Source organism: Spinacia oleracea, chromosome 1, assembly GCF_020520425.1.
Source record: "Spinacia oleracea cultivar Varoflay chromosome 1, BTI_SOV_V1, whole genome shotgun sequence".
In the NCBI taxonomy this organism is placed as follows: Eukaryota; Viridiplantae; Streptophyta; class Magnoliopsida; order Caryophyllales; family Amaranthaceae; genus Spinacia; species Spinacia oleracea.
In genome coordinates, this window is record NC_079487.1 from 101,832,422 (window position 1) to 101,857,432 (window position 25,011).

Consider the following 25,011-nt stretch of genomic DNA (forward strand, 5'->3'; position numbering starts at 1 on the left):
TGCAAATTTTTCGTTCTTGTTGAATTGAAAATATTGTGTGAATAGTGAGATGATAAAAAAGATGAGTAAATCGTACAGTTTAAAGGATGGGAATGCGTATGAATTTATCATTGCAGATTTTACGTTGCGATGTTTGCGGCATAATTCATCATAACTATTGACCCTTCGTATAAGAATACAAAAGTGGGGCTTGTATTCATCACAACTTATCATCATTCAAGACCAACATTGCATTATTACCACACCGACATTGCATTATTACTAGATTCAATGCATCCCCATATATATAAAGATATATAAAATATAATATAATATAATATAATTAATATAATAATTAACATCTACTATATATAGTGAAGGTGATGGGCCAAACTTGCCGTTTTACTCGTGTTCGTTTACCCGTGTTGTCCTAGTCTATTATTTAACGTCACTGTTCAGACCTTTTTGTCCTTAAGCTTTCTATACTTAGTCATATGACGAAATAAGGCATACTTAAAAACTCCGAATTAGTCATATCTTGAGGCAATCGTGCGTACGTAGACTCAAACTTTTCGTCCTGGGATCATATTCCTTGAACTTTTTAGTATATTAATCCGTGTCATAGTACAAGGTTAACTAGGGGCATATATTACTTACCCCAAAAGACCAACTTTTAAATTCGTATATATATAAACTCATGTTTCCCTACATTATTAGAGGGGTCCCCTAATTATTATAAACTTGGTTATATGGTAATAAAAAGGTTATTGTGTACACAGAGATTATTATACCCGTCGTATACGAATATACTATGATAAATAGTAAATATACGATTAAGATTTTCACCCTATAAAAAGAGATTTTCCTTATCCAATCCACCATTCACCACTTATTTCTTATCTTCTCATTCTTAATCTTACCCAAAACCCATCCATTTCTTCATTTTCACGGCCACCATGGTTCCTAACAAGCAAGAAAATCCTTTTTCTTCGGTTCAGGAGGACATACGAATGTTAAAATTATACATGGTCTATATTATGGGGCTAATAGCCTTGTTAATGGCCATAGTGGTTTTTATTATTATGAGTAAGTGAAGATTACGAGTTTTCTGGCGAGACAAGACTAGACAAAAAATACACATTCTATCATTGTACTTTGATTTTGTATTAATCTTAAGGTAGAAGTACATTTTGTAAGGATTATGTGTATTTTTGGAAAATATTAATGAAGTATTATTATTTATTTTATTATTGTTATTCGCGTTTTGGTTGTTCGTGTTGTTCTTTTAAAGTTGTTAATTATTGGTAATTATTTCCATGATTATAATTATAAAAAAAAACGGAATTGTACAACATGAAAAGAAAAAGAAGTAAAAAATATAACAAAAACGGGGATCAAAATTTGGTGTCTACAGTTACTTATTCATAGAAAGTAGATATATCACATGACATGTGTCTTGCATGCAATGCAACTAATTAAAACAAAAAAAAAGTTAAAAAAAATTATTTGACTTGTAAATCACATCCAAGTCAAAGGGCGATGTTGGCTAATAAAATTGTGCAAAAAAGAAGGCTTGTGTGGCTTTTTTATATAGGTGGAAGATATTTAAATTTTCAAATTTGTATCACCTTATCTCTTATATCTTTTTATAGGAAACTTATCTTCATTTCCTCATCATAACAGTTGTAAATATAACTAAATTTAAAATTAAACAACGATTTCTATAGATACATGGAAATATGATTTTTTGCTAAGCAAAAAACGTAAATATTTTTAATTAAATACAAAGAGAATTTCCTTTTTATTGCAACAAATGCTTATTTTATTTTTTAAATCAATGTCAAAACTTTTCTTCTCCTGAAATTATATTTATAGCTTATGCTCTTCAAATTTATCAAAGGTACTTTAATAATTCATTGCCTTTTGTATTACTATGATATATAGGTTGCATGAAACTTATCCACATCATTGCGCCTCTTATTTAATCACTCGATAATGTCATGGTAGATAAACATACATCTCAAGGTGATATTTTTCTGTATACAAAATTACGATTTATAATGCATGATAATTCTGTTTGAATTCAATTTTTAAGAATTAATTGGTTAGAATAAACCACCAACAATTTGGTAGGATATTTATAAACAACTTTATCTATTGCATTTTAATTATTATTTTTGATAATTAATTGCATTTTAATTGTTTGAAAGTAACATTAAGGTTAAATATTAATTGTTAATCACTTTTTTCTGAAAGAATAATTAATTCATTAATAAAGAGTTATATGACATCTACAAAAGAATAACTTTGATAACCTGATAGTTGCATTAAATAATAATAAAATGTTTTTTTTTATATTGACCAATGTTAAAAAAAATCCCATATTTATGTATTTTTGTGTGACTACTTTAAAAAAATATGCGTAAGAATGGATAATAAAACTCTAAATTTCTTTTAAAATGCAGGTGTATATAGACATTTAAATTTGATTAGATATTACATATTAATAAATATGAAACTGTGTGTTTCTTAAGGAGAATAACTTTTTGTTTTAGTTAATTTGGTGATCATTTTTTCAAATTATACTTGTTAATTACTTTGGAATATAATTTTATTTTTCTTTCTTTGATCAGTTAATATATATTTATTTGCTATATTAAGAAGACATCGCAAAATGGCAACGACTTTTAAATATTGGGATGATTGCGTTCACCCATTAGATATTGAAGCCTTATGGTTAAATCCTCAAGTTAGAACGGAATGGCTTGATTCTGGAGAAACAAAGGGCCAAAAAGTTCACCTTTCAAGAGATCCAGATGGACAACCATTCCTTACACAAACTGAGATGAGGGTAAAATTAAGATATTTGTCAGATTTTCTTTTTTTTATAATAATTATATATGTGTACTATATTCATCTTATTTATTTAATAACGTAAATAAAGCATGTGAAAACTACGTTTTATACAACTGGATATAGTTACTCGCTAAGTTGTCTAGATAAACTACATTGTTTAAGATAAATTTGTAAACCAATTTATACTCCAGAGTTATTCCACATGCGTTTTCATTATTTCATGCACATATTTGACCAAGCCATCAATATTTGAAATTTCATATTAGAAAAAAAATATTAAAAATTAGAATTGCACGGTGAAATAAATACTATTCTCTCTGTCTCTTTTTGTTTTTTACGTTTTCCTTTTTGGGCATCTCAAAATGTTCATTACATTTCCTTTTATATTATCACATAAATGTTTTAATATTCTATCAAAATTTGTGTTCAATGATTATTTTAACCAATTAAATTCAATGGGGCATTTAATCTCTCACACTTTTCTATTGTGACACTAACTTTTTCTCATTTTCTCAATATCAAAATTTTGATAAGAGTGAAACATTATAAATAAACGTAATTTTCCTTGTTTAAATAAAAAAAATAGAGGAATTTCAATGCACATTAATTAGTCGTTAATAAACGTGCAAAAGGCCAGACATAAAGAACAAAAAGAGACGGAGGGAGTACTCCGTATCTCATTTCCTTGAGCATGTACCTACTAGGCTACTTTCCTTGTTTTTCTTTATTGGTGCATTTTGTATTACCCCCTCCATTTTGTTTAGTCCATTTGAAATATTGTGAGATTCTAATAAAATGAAATCTTTGTAATTAATATGTCCCGCATTCCAAATTAGAGTGTCTACTTATCATGACACATAGTTTTATGTGAAGTTTGAAGTGTGGTTATCAAATAATTTTATTGAAAAAGTAGGTAGAATGAAAGAGCGGATGAGAGAGGTGTGGGACTCTAAGTTTGAGTAGGGGTAAGTAAGAAGTGTGGAGTAATAAAATAATAATGGATCATGTCAAAAATAGAAAGGTACAAATAAAATTGGGATGGATGGAAAGGGAATGGGGTGTTTATTTTTAGCAAGCTCAATGTATTAGTAGATTTTGGATTATATTTTTAAATGGGAAATAATAAATGGTGTTTTCTTTCCTCAAAAAAAATTATAATAATAAATTTTTTTTTTTTTTACTTGTAAGTTGTAACAAGTTGTAGTGTTATACCCTAACTAAATTGTAATATTTTAATGATTATATTACTGATAACTTCAACCCTAACCGTGTTTTAAATGTTTTTATTTCAGGCCATTGCAGAGATTATTGACCGCAGACATTTTCATTCTCAAATAGATGTGGTATGTCCACTGTGATCATACAATCCTACATCTTATTAGTACCTTGTCATATATTATAAAAAAATTAACTTTTTAGTAAAATATATATAAATTTTCTTAAATACATTAACCTTGCTAAAAATAATTAAATAATACTATCTTCGTCCCGAAAAGTTAATTATCAAAATCGAGATTCTACTTTGAATCGAAAAGGACTCTTAGAATCGAATTGTAAAATCGAATCGTAGAATCGTAAGATTCGACGAACAAGCATAATCAAGATTTTATTCTCAAATTTCATTGAAAGTTCTTATACTATAGGTGAAAATCTTAATAATTTAAATATATAGTTGTTACTAGCTCAACGCAATAATTAATACTCCCTTTGTTCCTTTAACTTCTTCCTATTTGAGGTTTGGGGTGAAAATTAAGAAAATGAAATCTTTTAATGATTGGGTGTAAGATTAATGATTGGGTTCAAGAGAAAGTAATAAAGAAATGAAGGAAAATAATAAATAAATGAAGGAAGTGAAGATATTTTTAATAAAGTAATAAAAAAATCATAAAAGTGGGGTTGGGTGGGTGGGTGAATGGGGAAATGTGAATGATTTAAATAAGGGATGGTGGGAAAATTGATGGTAGAATATGAAAATATTCTTAGGTATTGTGTGTAATTAAGTTGAATAAAGGTATTTTGGACAAAAAACATGTCCAAAAATAGAAACAGGAAGAACCGAAGAACATTAAGGAATGCCAAAAAAGAAAACAAGAAGAACTTTTAGGAATGGAGGGAGTAATATTCATCTATTAATAACTTTCTTAGCGTGATTTAAATTTACGAGGGTTTTGCTGGTCAAGAAAAAAATGTAGAATCGCGTAGAATTGTGAATCGAGTGGACCATATTTGAATGTAGAATCTTACGATTTTAATAACCATAATGTAATATGTATCCAAAATATAAAAGTTTGACTCTAAATTTTCAGTATTATATATATCAAAACGTTATCATGTAAGATCTTGTTAGATTAGTCTCGATATGTATTTCAAAAATATCAATTTTTATTATTTTTTGACATACGTAATTGGATATATTAATGGTCAAATATTGCATTAAGTCCGTGCAAATAGTAACTGTAAAAAACTTGAAGGGACGACGGTAGTATGTTACCTTCCTTTGGGTAAATTTTATTTTCCCCTTATTTGGAAATTTGGCCTGCGATACCTCAATGATTTTTATCATGTTATAGACTATAACAAAAATATATAGTATACAAATAAAAGTAAATAATAAAAAATATTGGTGGTCTTATATAAAATAAATTGAGGTCATTGATGTACCTGTTTTAAAACACAATTGTATATGGGTTTGTGTAATAGATAGTTTAATTTGTTTTTATAGATGATATAAAACCCGGTATAATACTTAAAATTATTATATTAATTAATTTTAAACATCTTTGTTATTGATTAAATAAAAATAAAAATACACCAAATACTTATACACTTAATTAGACCTCACAATATTATCGATAATTCATGAGAAAAATATTCATAGTAATAATTTGATTTTGAATAAGAAATAAGAAACATTTGTTACAATAAATATTAGAAATAATATTATTAACTTAGATTAAAATCGAGTGAGCAAAGAAACTGGAAAGGGAGAAAACGTAATTATAAAATAGAGTATATAAATCGACAACGTTAATGTTAGGTGTTAGACTGTTAGTGGTCGTAGTCTGATTTCAGTTGTCATTGACAGGCTTAAGTAGTATCACCTAATCAAAAATATACCTAATTCAATTAACCAGGTAGTAAGGGAAGTCAAGATCGAATCCACAGGGAAACAACGTTCTTCCTATTAATAAGGTCTAGACTATCAGGAAACAAGAAATTGGTTGGTTTGAATAATTAAACTACAACAATAATTAAATAGAGATAAATCAATTTAAAAAAAAGACCTAGGGTATAGGTTCACCAATGAACAATAATTCGAGATGATAAACAATCACTAATAATCAATAAAGAGATTAATCATGCTACCATGCTCTCTCGAGTCGATACTAATCATAGACTTGGAATTAACAGGCTCTCGCAATTTATTAACCCCAGTTCTACCTTTTGAAACAAGCCTAAACATCAAATTGCATCTATCGAATTTTAACTTGATATTACTAGGCTAATACAATTAAACCTGCGCAAACCTAATCGCATAGCAAATGAATTCAACCAATAGGAAATCAACCAACAATACCAACAATCAACAATAATAGTTCATCCCTTCATATTAGTTCATGGATTCCCAAACCCTAGATAATAAACTACTCATGCATAATTGAAGGAAACAATGCAAACATATTAATTGGAAACATGACTAAAATAAAATAATAAAGCAAGGAATGAATTAATACCTAAAGGAATGTGGAATGAATAATGAAAGCTTGAATCTTTGATTGAAATAAAACTACGTGTTTGACAATATTTGAGAGAATAAAACTAAGTACTAAAATAAACTAAGTGATCAAAAATGAGAAATAAGATGTCCTACAATGAACTAAGGGCTTCACATTTATAGTCTTGCCCAAAAAACAAAACAAAAACCGGAATTAAAATAAGTAAAACGCGCACATAGGTTGTCGTCGCCCGATCGGGCAATGGGCCGCTCGATCGAACGAACAACTCGTAACTCGCCCAAAAGGCAGGCATCCCCCGATCGGGCGCCCATCGCCCGACGGGCAGACATTCGCCTGATCGGGCGCGCTTACAATTGCACAATTACCTATCTTCAAAACTCCATATCTCCTTCGTTATAAGTCGGAATCAGACGAGTGACCACTCATTGGAAAGATCTTGAAGTCTAGAATCCAACCCAATTATAATCACTTCATTTAGATTTTCAGAACTTGTGTTATGATTAAAATAGTGGACTACAATCATTTTTCTACTTCTTTCGTTATTCCCTTTGCTTCAAAACTCTTAATTCCAACTCAATATTCGTGCTCTCTAAAGTACATAATCTCGTGTAGTGATTCAAATGAGTAGTATGCTAATTCCTACAATGATTAACCTGAAACTACAAACACACTACAAGGAGCACATCAGCACTAAAGTCGCTCCAAATAGCGCAATTAAGAACAAAAGTGCGTACGAGACTGGAGTAAAAACACTATAAAATATGAACATATCAGTCATCTGTAGGGTTGTAAATGGCCTGCAAAAAGTCAAGGTCCTATCCAATCCAATTCAGTCCAAACTTCTTGGACTGGACCAGACTTGAAAAAGTTTGGATTAGATTCAGACTAAAATTTATGAGTCCTATTATTTTTGGACTGGATTTGGATTCAACCTTTTGGAGTCCAAAAATCCAAGTAAGTCCAAACTTTTTAATTTTTAATTATATATAAACATATATAATTTTGATAATATTGTGAAATATGTGATTTTTGAGCTTTTATTTGTTATGGGCAATAAAAAAAACTTAATGTATACTCTATATAAAACACATAACCTAAAAAAAAATATCTCACCCTCTTTTTCTTTCGCTTTCGCTCTCCAGTTGTGATGGTTGATTAGTGAGTTTTAATAGATTTTAAAGTTTATGTCGTTTAAGAATTGAAACATTTTTTCGGCTAAGTATTTAGGTGTATAAGACATATTGTTATTTACAACTATATATGTTGCTTGATTAACTTTTAGCTTTTGTTTTTCCTTTATGTAAGAGTGACTTGTATTTGTATATATTAAAGGATTCCTTAGCCAATATTTAATCGGTAAGAGTATTATTACTTTATTAGCATTTATCTTCATACCACTATAGTTTAACTTTTTTTTTTAATTAAATAAAGTATATATACTACTCCCTCCATCCCAAATTAGTTGTTACACTTTTCTTTTTCGGTTGTCCTAGATTAGTTGTTACACTTGTAAATGTGGAATGACCCCACAATTATTATATTGTCTCTCTCTTCCCACTAATTTTTTTTTGTCCTCATACCCTCTCTCATTCAATTTAAAAAATACACCACTAACTCCTATCACATCTACTTTTTTAGTAAAATAACAATTATATTGATAACCAAACAACCACTTATCACCTAAAATTTTGTGAAAAGGTAAGTGTATTAGCAACTAATCTGGAACGGGGGGTAATATTTTAAAACACAAACACTTACATGCCACTTGTCATCTTTTCAAAACTCCATTTCATTTTCATATTTTTTTTTTAAAAATAAAGATATTAATTGACTCTTCTTAAAATTAATTTAAAAAACTCATCATATTCATAACCTCCATTTATCACCTTCAACTTTTTCATCAACATCTTTGTCATTCTTTCAGATAATTGTTGAACAAATTTATTTTCAAATATCAAATATATATATATGAACATAATTCTAAAAAACATATAACAAGTGCATTGCCCTGGCTAAACACAAGTTTCGTTTAAAAACAAAATGGATGGGATTGGACTTAATTTAGAATCAAGGAAGTTTACATGGATCTGACCAGAATGAACTCGGAAAAAGTTTGGATTGACTTGGACTCAAATATCCAAGTCCAATTTTTTTTGGATTGGATATAAACGTGGTGAATTCCAATCTAGCCCATCCAACTTACACCCTTAGTTATAATGATCATATAAGTTATAATGATGCTTATTAGTGGAGATTGGAGAAGGTGGGTGTTAGTGAAGGTAATTAAGGACAAGATTACTTTTAAGTGAAACATATTTTCTTAAAAAAGTGATACGTTAGAAATGATGAATTAAAAGGATTTGTGTGGTTGGAGAAACAAAAAATGGTGACTTGTTAAAGATGAACTATAGTTATGTTTTTTTTAATGTAAATTAATGTATTTATTTTCATTTCAATATAAATCTGTACTGATTTTAAATGTGAACAAAATAATCTTTATGTTGCAGTGGAGTATAAAAATAGCATTAAAGATCAAGGAAAAAGTACAAAGTAGGTATTCCACCACTTAGAAATTTATTTTTTGGGCAAGAATTTGAGATAAGTATTGCATTTATTACAAATTAATGTTGTAGCCAAAAAAATTAGTGGAGCGCTAAAAGCCGCCCCACATTACTCAAAATCGCCCCACTATTTTACTTTAATATCCTTATATAATGAAACTTTTCTCCCAAATTAATTACCCCATCTATTTTGAAGAGATAAAGTATCTTCATCCAAACCACCACCATACACCCATAAAAAAAATTATTTAAACCAAGCAATTTTATTTGTCAATAAGTACATTAATCAATAAATTAAAAAAATACTAATTTAATTTTGATTCCACAAACTTATGCATTTTAAGTTTACACCATGGTAGAGACTTATGCATTTTAAGCTCACACCATGGCATAGACTTATGCATTTTAAGCTCACACCATGGCATAGACATATGCATTTTAAGCTCCTGCCATGGTACGAGCTTAAAATTCATAAGTCTGTACCATGGTACAAGCTTAAGATGCATAAGTCTCTTAATCTTTTCTCCGAAACAAATTACATCAAATTCAACAACAAATCAAAACATTAAATAGTATAGACTTATGAGTATTGAGCTCCGACCATGGTATAGACTTATGTAGTTTAAGATCGTACCAATGGTACGAGCTTAAACTACATAAGTCTATACCATGGTCGGAGCTCAAAACTCATAAGTTTGTACCATGGTACAGGCTTAAACTTCATAAGTCTGTACCATGGTACAAACTAGAAATGCATAAGTTTCTGAATATTTTTTTCCGAAAAAAAATCCTCTTGTGAATTTGATGTTCCACTGGTAGTCTCGGCCATGTAAAAATTATTTCACATTATGTTTAGGGTGGGCGGTAAAAAGGGAAAAGGTAAAGGATAATGGTAAATGCTAAAATGAGGGGGTAAATAAAGGGGGTATATGGGTAAAATATTAGGGCGGTTTTGAGTAATATGGGGCGGTAAATAGTAAGCCCCAAAAATTATGAGAGATTAGAAAACTTAATTTATAGTAACCCTAGTTCACTTAACCTAAAAAGTAAAAAAGGCAACGATAAAAGCTATTGTAATTGCAAATTACCAACCCTTATTCTTTTTACTCGTGACCTTACAAAAAAAAACTTAAGATCTATTTGATTATTAATTAATGAAGTACGTATTTCTTTCGTGAGCAAATCTTTATAGTCCTATATTCGATTAAATTTTATAAGGGAAATTTAACATGATACCATTTTTTGTGTTTTCTTTTGATGGAAACAATTTTTTTTCAATTTTCTAGAACGACCTTATTATTGGTAAAAAAGACTTTTGTGACCTTATGTTTTCTTAAAAATCATCCAATAACTTTTGTTAATTGGGTTTCTTTGATTACATATAGTTCGTTTGATACATTTTCTAGTTACTTGTGGGTTTCTTGAGGGACATATTAGGGGGGGTTCAAACAAAAAACCTAAAAGCACGAGGTCAACATGTTTAAAATTTCTGATTAATTCATTTTTATTCATGAGTTGCATAGTTGGTTAAACTTCGACTTATGCTACTATGTGTGTTTTATTGTTTCGTGCAGGATATGATTTGTGCTATTGCCGAATTAGAAAGTGATAGACAAGTTCTTGCAACACGATACATAAAGAAAACAAAAGAAACAACCCTAGGTGTTATGCAAATTTCCCCAAAAATTTGCAATTGGATGTACAGGTGCAAATAATGATATGCTTTACCTGTTTTAAAAATTGCAACACTTTTAGTTTTGGAACTATTCGTAAATCAATTTTGGCCATATATTTTTACTAATTTATTAAAAGCAAATGTTATCAAGTAAAATATCGTTGAATTGATTTCATTATATATTTAATAAATTTTAAATTTTAAGATTTTTTAAAAGATAATTATGGTCAAAGTTGTATCCTAGCAGACACGTTAGTCAAAGTGTTGCAATTTTTTTTGAAACATGGTAAATTTGTACTCCAATATATATTTTTCTCAAAATTGAAAACTTAATTTGTAATAAAAAATCGTAATCATCTCAACATTTGTTTTTTTTTTATAGAGAACATGGATATCGAGCATGTATGGTTGATGAAGAGAAATCGACATTATATAGACCTTTCGTAAATATATATTTTGGCGTTGCTTATTTGAAGTGGTTATCTAACTTTGAACATCGGTAGGTTATTTAAACTGTCATACTTCCTACATTCTTTTTTAGTTAACACGTTCCTCTTACCATGTTATCTAATAAATAACTATAATAATTAATATATTTAAATAACATCGGTAGGTCATTAAACAGTCATACTTCCTTCATTCCTTTTTAGTTAATAAATTTCTTTTACCATGTTATCCAATAAATAACTTTAACCATTAATGTATTTAAATTACACCGACGGGTTATTTGAACTGGCATATGCCCTCTATTCTTTTCTAGCTAACACTTTTCTTTTACCATGTTATCCAATAAATAACATGAACCATCAATATATTTAATCATTATCCAACTATATATAACTCGAGCAACAAACCCATTGACATTTCTAATATCATATGTTAATATTCACACATGATGAAAAACCTTTTTGGTCATTTTTATTGTGTTCCTTTGGTAGTAATTTTGGAAAGATTTTTCATACCTCTAATTGTCCATTTTCTCTCCTTTATTTATACTTCCGAACATGTGTTACTCCCTTCATTATATTGTGTTGGTTATAATTACTGGAGAGACATTAATTTAATAAAATAAGAGTATATGAGATAAAAGAAAGTTAATTGGGTAAGTAAAAGTAGGAGAGTCCTCAACAAAAACACAAATAACAAATTGCACTTGAAAATGGATCTCCTTTACTTTCGCTCTTAATTCGAAAGTTGAAAATTACCAGCTGGAATGCAACTACAATAAATACTAACTTAATTTAGGCTTGTTCTGTTTGACTTATTTCAAACAAAATAATTTCATAAAATTCAAGATAAGTTCAGCTAAGTTCAGATAAGTTCATAAAAAAAAAATTGATTTTTTTATACATATTACACACAAACAAGTTTATTTCGTACAAAATAAGCCTTTTCAAATAAATAAGATCGGATAAGTTCAAAAAATATAAGTTCAAACAAAATAAGTCGAATAGAACTGAAGTTTAATGTGACTTTTAATAAAAGAAATAAATAGGGACCTAAAAATCTTCCCCCTAAAACCTACCAATATACTATTTGATTATGTATTCTTTTGATGCATTCTTTTGCTTGATTCTACCATCATTATTACCTCCATCTGCAAAATTACTTCTATATTAAAAGCACAATAAAGGAAACAATATGACATCATTTACAATTACATGACACAATTACCATAAAGTTGGGTAAAGTAGTATAACTGTATAAGTAATTGTATTCCAATTTTCTAGATCATAATAGGTAGTAACTGACAAAGAGGCTTCCTTACTCAGTAGTAATTGACAAATTTGTCTCAAAAATGTGCAATGAGATGCATCTAACAAAATACTACATGAATGTTTATTTTTCTTAACTACAAATTATAAAAGATAATAAAAATAGAGTATATGAACAACATCATAAAATCAAGAAGTGTCAACCAGAAAATATAAAACGGATGAATTATAATTTATAAAACACAATTCGAAAATGTTTCGCTTGCTTTGGTATAATATCAATTTGATAAGTAGGACTTTTTTTATTCATTTCCAATTATGAATGTACGCTACATATGACCATTTAAATATTTATAGGGCAAGGGGTGAAGAGTTTATCGTTAGAGCCTTTCATGGTGGTACGAAGAAGGCAACACATAAATCAACTAATCCTTATTGGAAACAATATGTTTCTATCAAAGAAAATCTTCCGTCAAGGTAATTTTTTTTACTAAGTTCTATCTATCTATCTTATATGTAGAATGATGTGACAGGTCAAGAGTAAAATTCAAAAGGAAAATCGATATCCTTTCTAGAAAAGTAGCTGATATTTTTAACTATTAGTAATACCAATAGTAATATTTATATGTACGGACTAATATGTAGCAGAAAATTAGATATAAACATTCACCCTCCTCCGAATGAACATAAATATTATTATTATTATTATTATTATTATTATTATTATTATTATTATTATTCATTTGTTATTAATTTACTACTATTACTATTATTATTTTAATTATTATTATGATTATAAACATTATCACTCCCCCATTTCTAATTGATATTCTCATTTAAAATCTTAATAGATTTCAACAAAAGTAGAATCTAATATTCTCTTAATAATTCTACAAGAAACTTGTTTTATATAATACTACGTACGTCTTTATTTAGGCTTATAAAGTTGAAAAGCATGCAAAAAGTAAAACAGAATGATCAATTAGAAATTGAGGGGGTTTTATTGATATTGTACGGAGATATATTATGAGGTGATATTGTATTTTCTTATATAAATTAAGGAGAAATTGGACTCAGCAGCACCAACTCTCGTTTGGGTGCCCCCCAACAACAAAGCCTTTAGCTAATAGCTAAAACAACACTAACTAAAACTACTCCCTCCGTCCCGGAATACTTGACCTGTTTTCCTTATCGGACCGTCCCTTAATACTTGACCCGTTTCTAAAAATGGAAATATTCTAACAATATTATATTATTTCTCACTTCACCCCTATTAACCCACCTACCCCTACTCCATACAAAAAATAATTAAAAATTCAACCCCTACTCTCCCCCAACCCCACCCCTTCACACATTTCCCACTAACTACATTAAAATAATACCTCACTATCAACTACTACCTATTAAATTAAATAAGTCAATTCAAGTCCCTTAAACTCTGTGCCGGTCAAACCGGGTCGAGTATTCCGGGACGGAGGGAGTATATGTGCAACACATGTAAAATTGACATCGAAGTCCTAAGAATCCTCCGATTCTACAGTATTTTTTATTATTTTTTATTTGGTAATAAACACATAGGCCCTGTTTGGCAATTGGCTGTTGGCTGTTGGCTGTCGGCTGTTTTACTTAGCTGGTTTGACTGGCTGTTCAAGTTGGCTGCTTTTGTTGGCTGTTTGACTATGGATTGGTTACAAATATGTTTGGTAAAATCAGTTGTTGGCTGTTGGCTGTAGCTATGTAAAATGACATTTAAGGACATTTAATGAATTTTATTCATTTTTCAATACATACTTTGTATTATGTACGGAGTAAAACGTAATTACAAATAAATAAAATATAAATTTAAAAATAAATTACTTTATGCAATAGTATTAATAAATTATTATTTTAATTAATAATTATGGAGTAATAATTAATAACTAATAATTAATAATCAATGATTAATAATTAATAATTAATAATAATTAAATTAATAATAATTATTAATTATTAATTAATAATTAATGATTAATTATTATTAATTAATAAATAATTATTTATTAATTATTCACTTTTAGTTATTAGTCATTAATTAGTACGGAGTACTCCGTAATTATTAACTTTTAGTTATTAGTTATTAGTTATTAATTATTAGTTATTAGTTATTAGTTATTAGTTATTAGTTATTAGTTATTAGTTATTAGTTATTAGTTATTACTCCCTCCGTTTCTTTTTGTTGTATCCGTTTTCATTTTAAGCGTTTCATATTGTTGTATCCATTTAGAATCTATTCTATTTTTGGACATACATTTTATCCTAAAATACTCTTACATTTCTATCTAATTACCAAAATACCTAAAGATTCTACTCATATTCCCACCTAATATTGCCCACTCATAATATTTAATTCTTTTCCCTTCCCCATATACCCACTCTCTCATCTCCTTTATCACCCATCATTATCACTCCTCTCTCTTACCTTATTTCTTTATTATTTTCTCACTCCTTTATTTATTATAATCTCTTACACCCAATCATTACACTTATACCCATACAAACCAATATTCCAATTTTCTTAAAAACCACACCAGATTCCAAATGGATACATCAAAAAGAAATGGAGGGAGTAGTTATTAATTATTAATTATTAATTATTAATTATTAATTATTAATTATTAATTATTAATTATTAATTATTAATTATTAATTATTAATTATTAATTATTAATTATTAATTATTAATTATTAATTATTAATTATTAATTATTAATTATTAATTATTAATTATTAATTATTAATTATTAATTATTAATTATTAATTATTAATTATTAATTATTAATTATTAATTATTAATTATTAATTATTAATTATTAATTATTAATTATTAATTATTAATTATTAATTATTAATTATTAATTATTAATTATTAATTATTAATTATTAATTATTAATTATTAATTATTAATCATTAATTATTAATCATTAATTATTAATTATTAATTATTAATCATTAATTATTAATTATTAACTATTAGTTAATTAGTAAAAAATAAGGACAAAAAAGTAATTTAGATAGTGAAAAGCCAAAAGCCAACTCCAAAAAGCTAGTGTTACTAGCTTTTCATTTTTGGCGGAAAAGCTAGCTTTTCAGCAAACTAAAAAGCCAGTTACCAAACATATTTTTTGGCTGTTTGACCAGATTAAAAAGCCAACAGCCAAAAGCCAACCAAAAAGCCATCAAAAAGCCATTTGCCAAACAAGGCCATAACATATTGAAAATAACACCAAACATAAAGTATCTCAGTCAAATCACTGTAAAATCCAACAATCAAACAGTATAAAAGATCATAATTCATAAAAAATATTCATTGGTGAAATCGAAGAAACAATATATATTGAAGAGAGAGGAAAAATCGGTCAATCATTAGTCTGTTCTTTTATAATGAAAAAGGGAAAACAAAATATAATATTTTCCTTGAAATATTAATAAAAAAAATATAAATATTGAAGCTACGGTGGAATCTTGTGTCTTTGGCAAAATTTTGGGACTCTGATGTCATTAATGACATGTGATGCACCCATAGCTTTATTTGGTGTTGTTTTGGCTATTAGTCAAAGATTGTGTTGTTGGTTGCACCCAAGTCATAGTTGGTGTTGTTGAGACCAATTTCGCCTAAAATTAATGGTTACTCATATAAGTAGTTTAATTTGTTGAAATACTTTTGCAATAGGAAGTTCATTGCTCAACGTCCTATAATGGATCCAAATTCAAATCTAATTCCCACTACAACAACAACAAATGGTATGAAATTCATCTTTTATTTATATGTATTTGATTAATTATGATATATTGGTTATGTGTTTGTACTTGTATGTTTGTGAGTACGTGTGCCCATGTAGTATATGTGCGTGTATATATATATATATGCTTGCACACGCGCTCGCATTGTGAAAATGGTAGTAGGGTGCACACTTTATTAATAAGATTTGTAATCGGGTATTTTTTAATAAATGAAGTTGAACCTAAAATTATTGTTAATTTGAAAAAGAAAAACAATTTCACCAATTTATAGTTTGATATACTTTTAAAAAAATGGTTCACATACTAACAAGTAACAAAGAACCGGTTTACCTACTTTGTAGTTTGTACCTTGAGCCACCAAAACCTTATAATCAATATATGCAAACTATTTTATGGTCCCTTTCTGATTTTGAGCCCTAAGTTGTAGAACCTCCTATCTACGCTCAAGGGAGGGCACATATATAATACTCCCTTCGTTCCCTTTTTTAGAATCTTCAATCCGAGAAGAAAGATATTTTAATAATAAATATATTCGATAAATGTAAGGGAAAAAAATTCATGTACTTCAAAAGGAAAAATATATATTCTTACTAGATTTTAGCCCGTGCGATGCACGGACTCTATTAAATTATTATGTATATACCAATTTTATATACTTCGTATTAAATTAAATTAGTTTTTGATTTTGTATTAAATTTCATTTTAGATTTAAAAAAAAATTATGAGAGTGTTTGTTTTTGGATGAAATTGTATATGCGTAATATTATTAATTAATTAATTAAAATATCTACGTGACGTTTAATTATTTATCTACGTGGCACTCGACTTTTTTAATTCAAAATTAATTTTGAAATCTTATTTTTCATTGGCCGAAACCATTAGATTCCCTACATGGCGCTCTAATATTGGATAATGAATTTTATTTATTTTATTTTAGATTAGTGTTTGATTTTGAATGAATTTTATTTTAGATTTTTTTTTAATTATTATAGTGTTTGATTTTAGATGGAGTTGTATATATTAGTAATTAATTAATAAAAATATCTACGTGGCACCTAATTAATTATCTACATGGAAACCGATTTTTTTAATTCAAAAATAAATTAGAAATCTTATTTTTCATTGGCCGAAACCTTTAGTAATCCTAGGTGGCGCTCTAATATTTCAGCAAATATGCCTCTTTTATATATATAATAGATTAGATCCCGTGCACGCAGGGATTATGATAATTATTTTTTATAAAATATTTAAATAAATATCCCCAAACTCTGCATAATTATAAAAAAATTCAACATACTCATTTAAATTTATTCATCTAATATGCATTTTAGTAATATGCTAATTTGATCGACATATAGAGTGAATATATTTTTCATTACTATAGTACCGATTTGACTAAAATATTATCAAAAAATATTTAACAAAATTATTATTACGTGATATCATTATTGCCATAATTTATTAACTTTTTCCATATAAAGATAGTTTATAAAAAGGTAGAGAACAAAACTAAAATAAAAAGATATATATTTTTGGAGAGTATTTTAGGCGGGAAAATTTTACACCAGGAAGTGACATGTGTCATTCCTGGTGTCTGTTTTAGTATATAGTAATAGATATATACCCATGTGATCTTGCTAGATTTCTCTCGATATTTAATTTCAAAATATATACTTCCTCTATTCCTTAAATATCACACCATATTTTTCACACTATTCACACTAACCTTTTGGACATCTTTTGTGATTCATACGTAATAAAAAATGTTATCATGTGCGATCTTGTTATATTTGTATCGATATATATATTTTCTAACTACCAACTTTTAATAAATTTTACTCATACATAATTCGAGATATTAAGAGTCAAAATCATGTATTAGAGAGTATAAAGTCAACCATGGTGCAATATTTAAGGAACGAATGAAGTATATATATATATATATATATATATATTTATAATTATTATAATTGCATAGTGGAATATAATGATACTCATTGTGTTGAGTTTGTCAAAAAAGGAAAATAAGACCCGTAAAAGGAGTGGAGGGAGTATAATTTTTGAATTGTTTATCAAAACTTAAAAATACCTATTGTATGTAAATTGGTAAATATACGATAGATTACATATTATCTCATATAAGATCATGATATTGTATTCCTTAGTTATGGCATGTAATCTCTAAAAACTAAGGAACTTTAATATAAATAAAGAGTATAATACACCAAAATAACCTAAGGGGTATCATCATGCGAATGATACTGTAATATTTAAATATATTTTAATGTATGCATGTACTAATATTTTCCCATATTTGAAAAATTAAACTGAGTAGCTTCAATTTCGTTGATAATTTTGATTTTAAAAATTATTCTAACATTAATATAGATATTAAACATATACTTTGGGATTCGAGAGCTTCTCCAGAAGATATGGAACAAATGTGGAATCATCGTGAGGTTCAGAAGCAATGGCTGAAATCTCGAGAGACTCGAGGACAAGTACGTTTCTGTAAGGATGTTGACAAAGGTTTATATATCTCCAAAGTGGAACTTAAGGTATACTTCGTATATGCTAATACAAAGTACGAATTATATGTTAGTTTTAGAAACATATGAGTTGTCTTTCTTGTGAAAAGTTTACATGAAACCAACATGAAATTCAAATTTCACCAAGTTATTTATGATAAAAATAAGATATAGTTAAGCTAATAAAGAATAATTCACATTTAATAAAATGCTTAAAATTAGTATTAATCTACAAGCAGTTAATTGATTGACAAAGAGTCAGATCATTACCAACATAAGCTTACATTTATGTAACTCAACCCTCTTCATCGTCAAATTCGTCTTTCACAAAATATTCTCTTATTATGTAATTTCTTTTATATAATAACAAGTTCAAACTTATGGAAATAATAGTCTTATTAATATTAGTTTAATTATAATCATGCGTTTTGTATGGGTTCTAAGTTAGTATTACCACAAATTCTTATTTACAATGGGTGTACAATAAATATTGTATACCGGAGTAAAAGTTAACTCAAATTGCTTAAAAGTTAAGCTTATATATGTAAAAGTTATGTATTTTTTAGTGATAATTTTTTTAATTTTAGTAAAACTTATTTCTTTAAAATGACAAATAATGTATAAAATTAATCATTTAACCTTTTAAAAAGTTTATCTGTCAACTTTTTTATTATTAATATAAAAGTTAATCAAAATTAGGTTAAAGTTACAAAAAATTGGGTAAAAGTTATCTTGGTGTACAATAAATTTATTGTACACCTAGTGCGCGCAAGACCTTTTGTAGTATTACATATTTGTATGACTGTCACTTAAGGTGACTGTAGTTTGAATCTTGTTTGTGAATAATGTTTTGAATTTTTTATTCGTAATTTTGAATCATGTGCTTCCCACTACCAATTTTGTGGTATTTGAGCATAAGTTTTTATCAATTTCTTTAATAAAAACATATTTTGGATATATTTTGTTCATTATAGTTCAAAAGTAGAAAAATTGTAAGTACGATCAAATCAAAATAATTTACAAGTAAATGCAAATGAGTTAAAAATAAAGAAACCAATAATTAGTTTGGGAAGTAGCAAAATTACGAAAATGTCACTGATCCTGAATCATCTAGATCGCCCGATTATAAATGGATGATCAAGATCTCACCTATAAATTTTGAAAATTTCCAATATGTTCCTACTTTTATTACTTTTACATATGATACATAGTTTGTACTAGTTTTTTCTTTACTTTTTAAACTGAATGTACGGAAATTTATGTGAAACATTTTTTATCAAAGAGATTGAAAATTTTGTTGTTATTGCTATTACTTAATGATTAATATTTTGTTCTTCATTGAAATAAATTAAAAAATCATGTATTAAGAATTGTATAATTTAATATCTATACTAATATATTAAAAGGCGTTGTGAAAACTTTTATGTGCCACATAGTATTCTTCCTTTTGTGCCATGTCATACATTTACCAAGTGGTATGTCATGTCATGGACAACCAAAATTCAAAACAATGAGGTTCAAACTCTAAACCTCAAGTGTGGATGATAACTCTAATTACCATCTTAACCAACCACCACTTGTGATTTATCTTTTCACATTAATTTATAAATTAATGTTAACATGAAGTCTAAAACAACTAAATTTTTATGTGATTTTTTATTTTCTATGGCCTGTTTTGAAAAAGAGTAATAGTTAAAAATTAGGACAACTATGAAGAAACATGTCATAAGTCTCATAAGCATCAACTATAGAAATTCCTTGCATGGTTTCATATATCTAATTTGGTGTTTATTAATTTGAAGCACGTAGTTTCACTAGAAAATATATTATACAAATTGTAAGATGATCTAATTGAAAAATTATTTGGCATGGCAAATGGCGTATTGTGTCTGTGTAGTTAATGATTTTAATGGATGTTTTTCACTTTATAGTATACATGAATTTTGTCAGATATTGAGTTCAAGAAAAATCTAAAATTTTAACTATTCAATGTAGTAACCGAGGCGTCGCCCGGGCCACACACTAGTTTACTTTTAAATTAATGTGATTAAGTGTAATGTTATTTTCTTTAATTTTAAGAGGCAATATTGGTTTTCCATTCCTAGTGTAGACTTGGTTCCTATTATGTGAGAAAGTTTGATGAAATCAACTCGGCTTCATGTAGTATAAGGCATAAAAATGCAAAACTTAGGTTTTTCTTTGAAACCTATTACTCTTATGTTTCCACTTATAGTTTGATGTTTATTGTAATCATAAAATGTTCTATAGTCTTTTAATATATATTTTTTCTTTTGGTTAGACTGTTGCTGAAATACTTCTTTCCAAGCATTTCAACACACGTGTTATTAAATCGGTAATTAAATCTAATTTTTAAAATAAATTTTTTTATTTTCATTGAGTACTTAATTAGTAGTTGTATTTTATGAACATTTTAATTAAAAATCCTTAATTATGAGTTTCATAATTTTCCTATTTATTTTTCTCAACAGGAATTTTTATGTGCTGCTGTTGAGATTATTAGTGCACGTTTTTTAAATGGAGTTGGATCAAGGATTGGATTAATGGGAATCGACTATTCAACCGCTGAATGGATTTACAAGTACGGTGTAAGAGTGAATGAAAGACATTTAACGTTTAATACTTCTTGATAAGAGAAAAACTAGGTCGCTACTAGTCTCTCCTAATCAAACAAAAACCTAAACTCCCCACTAAAATAAGTAAAATGGTAAGTAAGGGTCGAAATCCACAAGGACTTGTGAATTTTATAGTGGTTAACGCTTGACACAAGCTAGTTCGAAAAAAGGATTTTGTTTTAGAAAAGACACAAAAGAATTAATTGATTAAAAGAGGCAAAAAAGAGTACAGACACTAGGGGATTGAGGTTCACCAAGGGATACATGCAATAGGGGATGAAGGTATTACGAACCAAATAGACTTGCAAAGACAAATTTGAAAGGAAATTGGCTTTTAAAATCACTCCCAAGATCTCCCGGACTCGAGTGTTTCTCAACTACAATGAATCATGCTTCCGCAATAACCCAAAACTAGAGAGGTAACCAAAAAACTCAAACCGAAATCATATGACACAAGGACCTACAATCCCTTGCCAAATCAGTGCATTTCATTCCATTGACCAAGCAAGGTTATCTCTAACCAAGCAAGCAACGAAAAAAAATTCCCCCAACTTATACTCTTACTTTCAAAATTAGTTGCAAAAACTATGAAGCTTCTACCTTAAACCCCAAACATGGAAACCCTTGACTACACCCAAACCCCTAGATGAGAAACTACTCACTTATGGAGTTGACAACAATTTCAACATGATATATTCAATAGGAGAGTTCACTTCCAAGAAATCAAAAGAAAAATCTCTAACCAAATAGTTTAGACTACCTTCATCATGGCAATCGAGTCTATAGAAAAAATTATCACCAATAATGCAATCAATATCACTAAATCTTGAGATATTAGCCAAATAACTAATAAATCTAATCATGGAAAATTAGGTAAATCTAAACAGACAAGCAAAGTGGAAATGAAGATAAAAGTGCCTATTTTTAAGGTTTTTGATTAATGAGAAAGCAAAGAGAACAAATCAAAGAAAATCAGAAATTAATGACAATAAATGAAAGTAAGAGTTGAGAATTTTACAATGAAGCTTCAAATCCAAGATCAGGGAGAATCCCAATCATAAATGAGCAATCAATGAAGTTCCTAATTCTCTCTCTAAAATAAATTCAGACTATTTTTGTTCAAAACTAAGGTAAGGTCTAAAAATTCCCTAAAAACTATAAGTAGCCCCGTAAAAATAAGTCAGCGCTGACAGCAGGTTCATCCGAACATGAAGGAGTTCGACCGAACAGAAGGGTAGGTTCATCCGAACCGGTGGCAGGTTCGGCCGAACACAACAAGGATCATGAACTCCTCAAACACTTCAATTCGGGCGAACTAGATGACATGTTCACCCGGACAACAAGGTAGGCTCGACCGAACTAATGGCGTGTTCGACCGAACCCAACAAAGATCAGGGACTCCTCCAAAAATTGAAGTTCAGCCGAACTTGATGGAGTCCGACCAAATTGTTAGGTAGGTTTGGAAGAACATCCTCAATGTTCGGCCAATCCTCTGCAATCCTTGCTTCACTGACTTTGCTCTGGTTCGGCCGAACTCCTTGACTTCCCTGGAACTCTATGGCTTCATAGCTTCTTCTTTGCTTCGACCCCTCATTGGGATGATGTTGACTTCCGTTGACTTCTTGTTCCCTTTACCTATTTCCTACACATTAACACACATGTGAAAAGAAAAAGCTTGGCAAATAATAAGGAAAAAGGAAGGTAAGTGCAGGAAATCGAGTCAACTAAACAAGGAGAGAACAAAGGAACCTAAATAAGCGTGAAGGGTGAAAAACAAAACAATAAGAAAAAGAAGCAAAATACTACCCTTAAGAGTGACATAAATGTCACTCATTACTTCTATTCGTGGAACTCGATCACGACCCTTATACACTAAAAAATCATTAAATTACCAAATAATGTTAGGACTTAGGAAGGAAAAGAAACATGCACACAACTTTTGAAAAGGCTAATAAACCTTGAATGTATTCCAATTCTTCAAAATTAGTTCAATCAAGTTTTCTTAAATATCCAGAGAAGAATGAACATGGTTTCATCCTCTCTTTAATTATTATCTCTCTTGATTTTTCATTAAAATGAGAAATGTTTCTATGTTTATAGAATAAAAAACACAACCATCAACGAAATATAACAATCTGAAAAAAAGGGTACTATTTCTAAAATACTTGGTTTAGTTAAGATCTTTAATTAAGCTAATATGAAGGTTAATTTCTATGTTAGTTCTTGTGAAAATATGGAGTAATTAGTACTTTAAGAAGATTATTTTACTAATTAGTATTTTTTGTACCTTTTAGTGAAATAGTATAGTAGAACACAAGTTATGGTGTCTAGTATACTCATACATTTCTTATACAAATTTTCTAATTACTACATGCTTTGTATATTGTTTAAGATTTAATAAAAAGAAAAGTAAACAAATCTGTGGATTCTTTCAGCAAATGTATACCTTTTTCATGGATATTTTAATCAAGTTCTAATACAATTTAGCGTTATACTCCCTCCGTTCCATAATGTTCCACTTTTTCATTACGTGCGATCTCGAATGCACTGCTTTGATCGTTAATAGTTTTGTTTCACAATATTGAAAATTATAAATTTTGATATTTAAAAAATTTACATTAAAAAGAATCCAATGCTATCCCACAAGTTAATATTTTTTCTATTGTTTATACTACTAATTACGGCCAAAGTTTTAATTTTTTTGACCATATGAATAATAAACACGGGGAACATTATGGAGCGGAGATAGTTCATTAAAAAAGTAAATGTATGGATTATATCTTAAGTTAATTCTATGTAAACTAATTTTTTTTTATGATTTTTACAATTTTGATGAAAAAGCAGAGAACTTGGCTACAAGGCATACAAAGTTGAATCCGTAGAGGACTTAAAAAAGCCTTTTATATCAATGTATTTTGGTGCAGCATACATGATTTGGTTATCAGAATATGAAGGAAGGTAAATTTAAATAAAACTATAAATTAAATTCTTTTTTAAAAACCCTGTCAAAAAAAAAATTGTTTATAAATAATAGTAACTAATACTATTACACATGTGATAGGGAAAGATCTCCACAATTTATTATGAAGGCTATAATTTACGGTCCGAAAAATGTAACTCTCGAGGAAACATGTCCAACATGGCTTAAATTTCAAGAGCAGTTAAGCTACTATGAGAGTATGAAAAGGTAAATGAAAACAATTTTACTTATCCCTCTATTTTTGTTTTGTACACTAGGTAAAACAATAATCTAATAGTTGTCTTTTGATTTTTTTTTCAGGCAATCCGAAAGTTGCAATATAATGTAATTTGAAGAATAATTTGTAAATTAAAGTATGTTATTCAATTCGTGTAAAAGGAAAGATCATTAGTATTAAGTATATATACTACTTTTTTGGCTCGTACTTTGTAGGGATGAATATAATATTACATGTGGTGTGTTGAAATTTATGATTTTTGTCATTTATAGATAGATTTATATTGAAAAATTACAAAGTATTGAAGTTCCAGGAGTTTGATAGGGAAAGTTCATATGCGCATCTTGA

General features: G+C 28.3%; 1 protein-coding gene across 2 annotated transcripts; it reads left to right on the forward strand.

Annotated features, from left to right (window-relative positions):
- The first annotated feature begins 1,746 nt into the window (after positions 1 to 1,746).
- LOC110804427 (uncharacterized) lies at positions 1,747 to 25,011 on the forward strand. Of its 2 annotated transcripts, none has more exons than XM_056837767.1 (13): positions 1,747 to 1,879; positions 2,613 to 2,830; positions 4,128 to 4,178; positions 10,708 to 10,838; positions 11,191 to 11,307; positions 12,881 to 13,000; positions 16,235 to 16,305; positions 18,694 to 18,863; positions 21,133 to 21,186; positions 21,323 to 21,432; positions 24,311 to 24,424; positions 24,528 to 24,653; positions 24,747 to 25,011. In XM_056837767.1, the coding sequence occupies exons 1-13, from the start codon at positions 1,858 to 1,860 to the stop codon at positions 24,772 to 24,774; spliced, it is 1,332 nt and encodes a 443-aa protein (XP_056693745.1). In that variant the 5' UTR covers positions 1,747 to 1,857; the 3' UTR covers positions 24,775 to 25,011. The 2 variants fall into 2 exon arrangements, with proteins under 2 accessions (XP_056693745.1, XP_056693744.1); XM_056837766.1 differs by lacking the exon at positions 1,747 to 1,879 and adding an exon at positions 1,901 to 2,004.

Excerpts from the sequence above, each read along its gene's own strand:
- LOC110804427 (XM_056837766.1), top strand. The coding sequence starts at position 1,980 with ATGGTAGATAAACATACATCTCAAG. Across the intron at positions 18,864-21,132 it reads TCTCCAAAGTGGAACTTAAG|ACTGTTGCTGAAATACTTCT; the intron begins GTATACTTCGTA and ends TCTTTTGGTTAG. Across the intron at positions 24,425-24,527 it reads TTATCAGAATATGAAGGAAG|GGAAAGATCTCCACAATTTA; the intron begins GTAAATTTAAAT and ends CACATGTGATAG.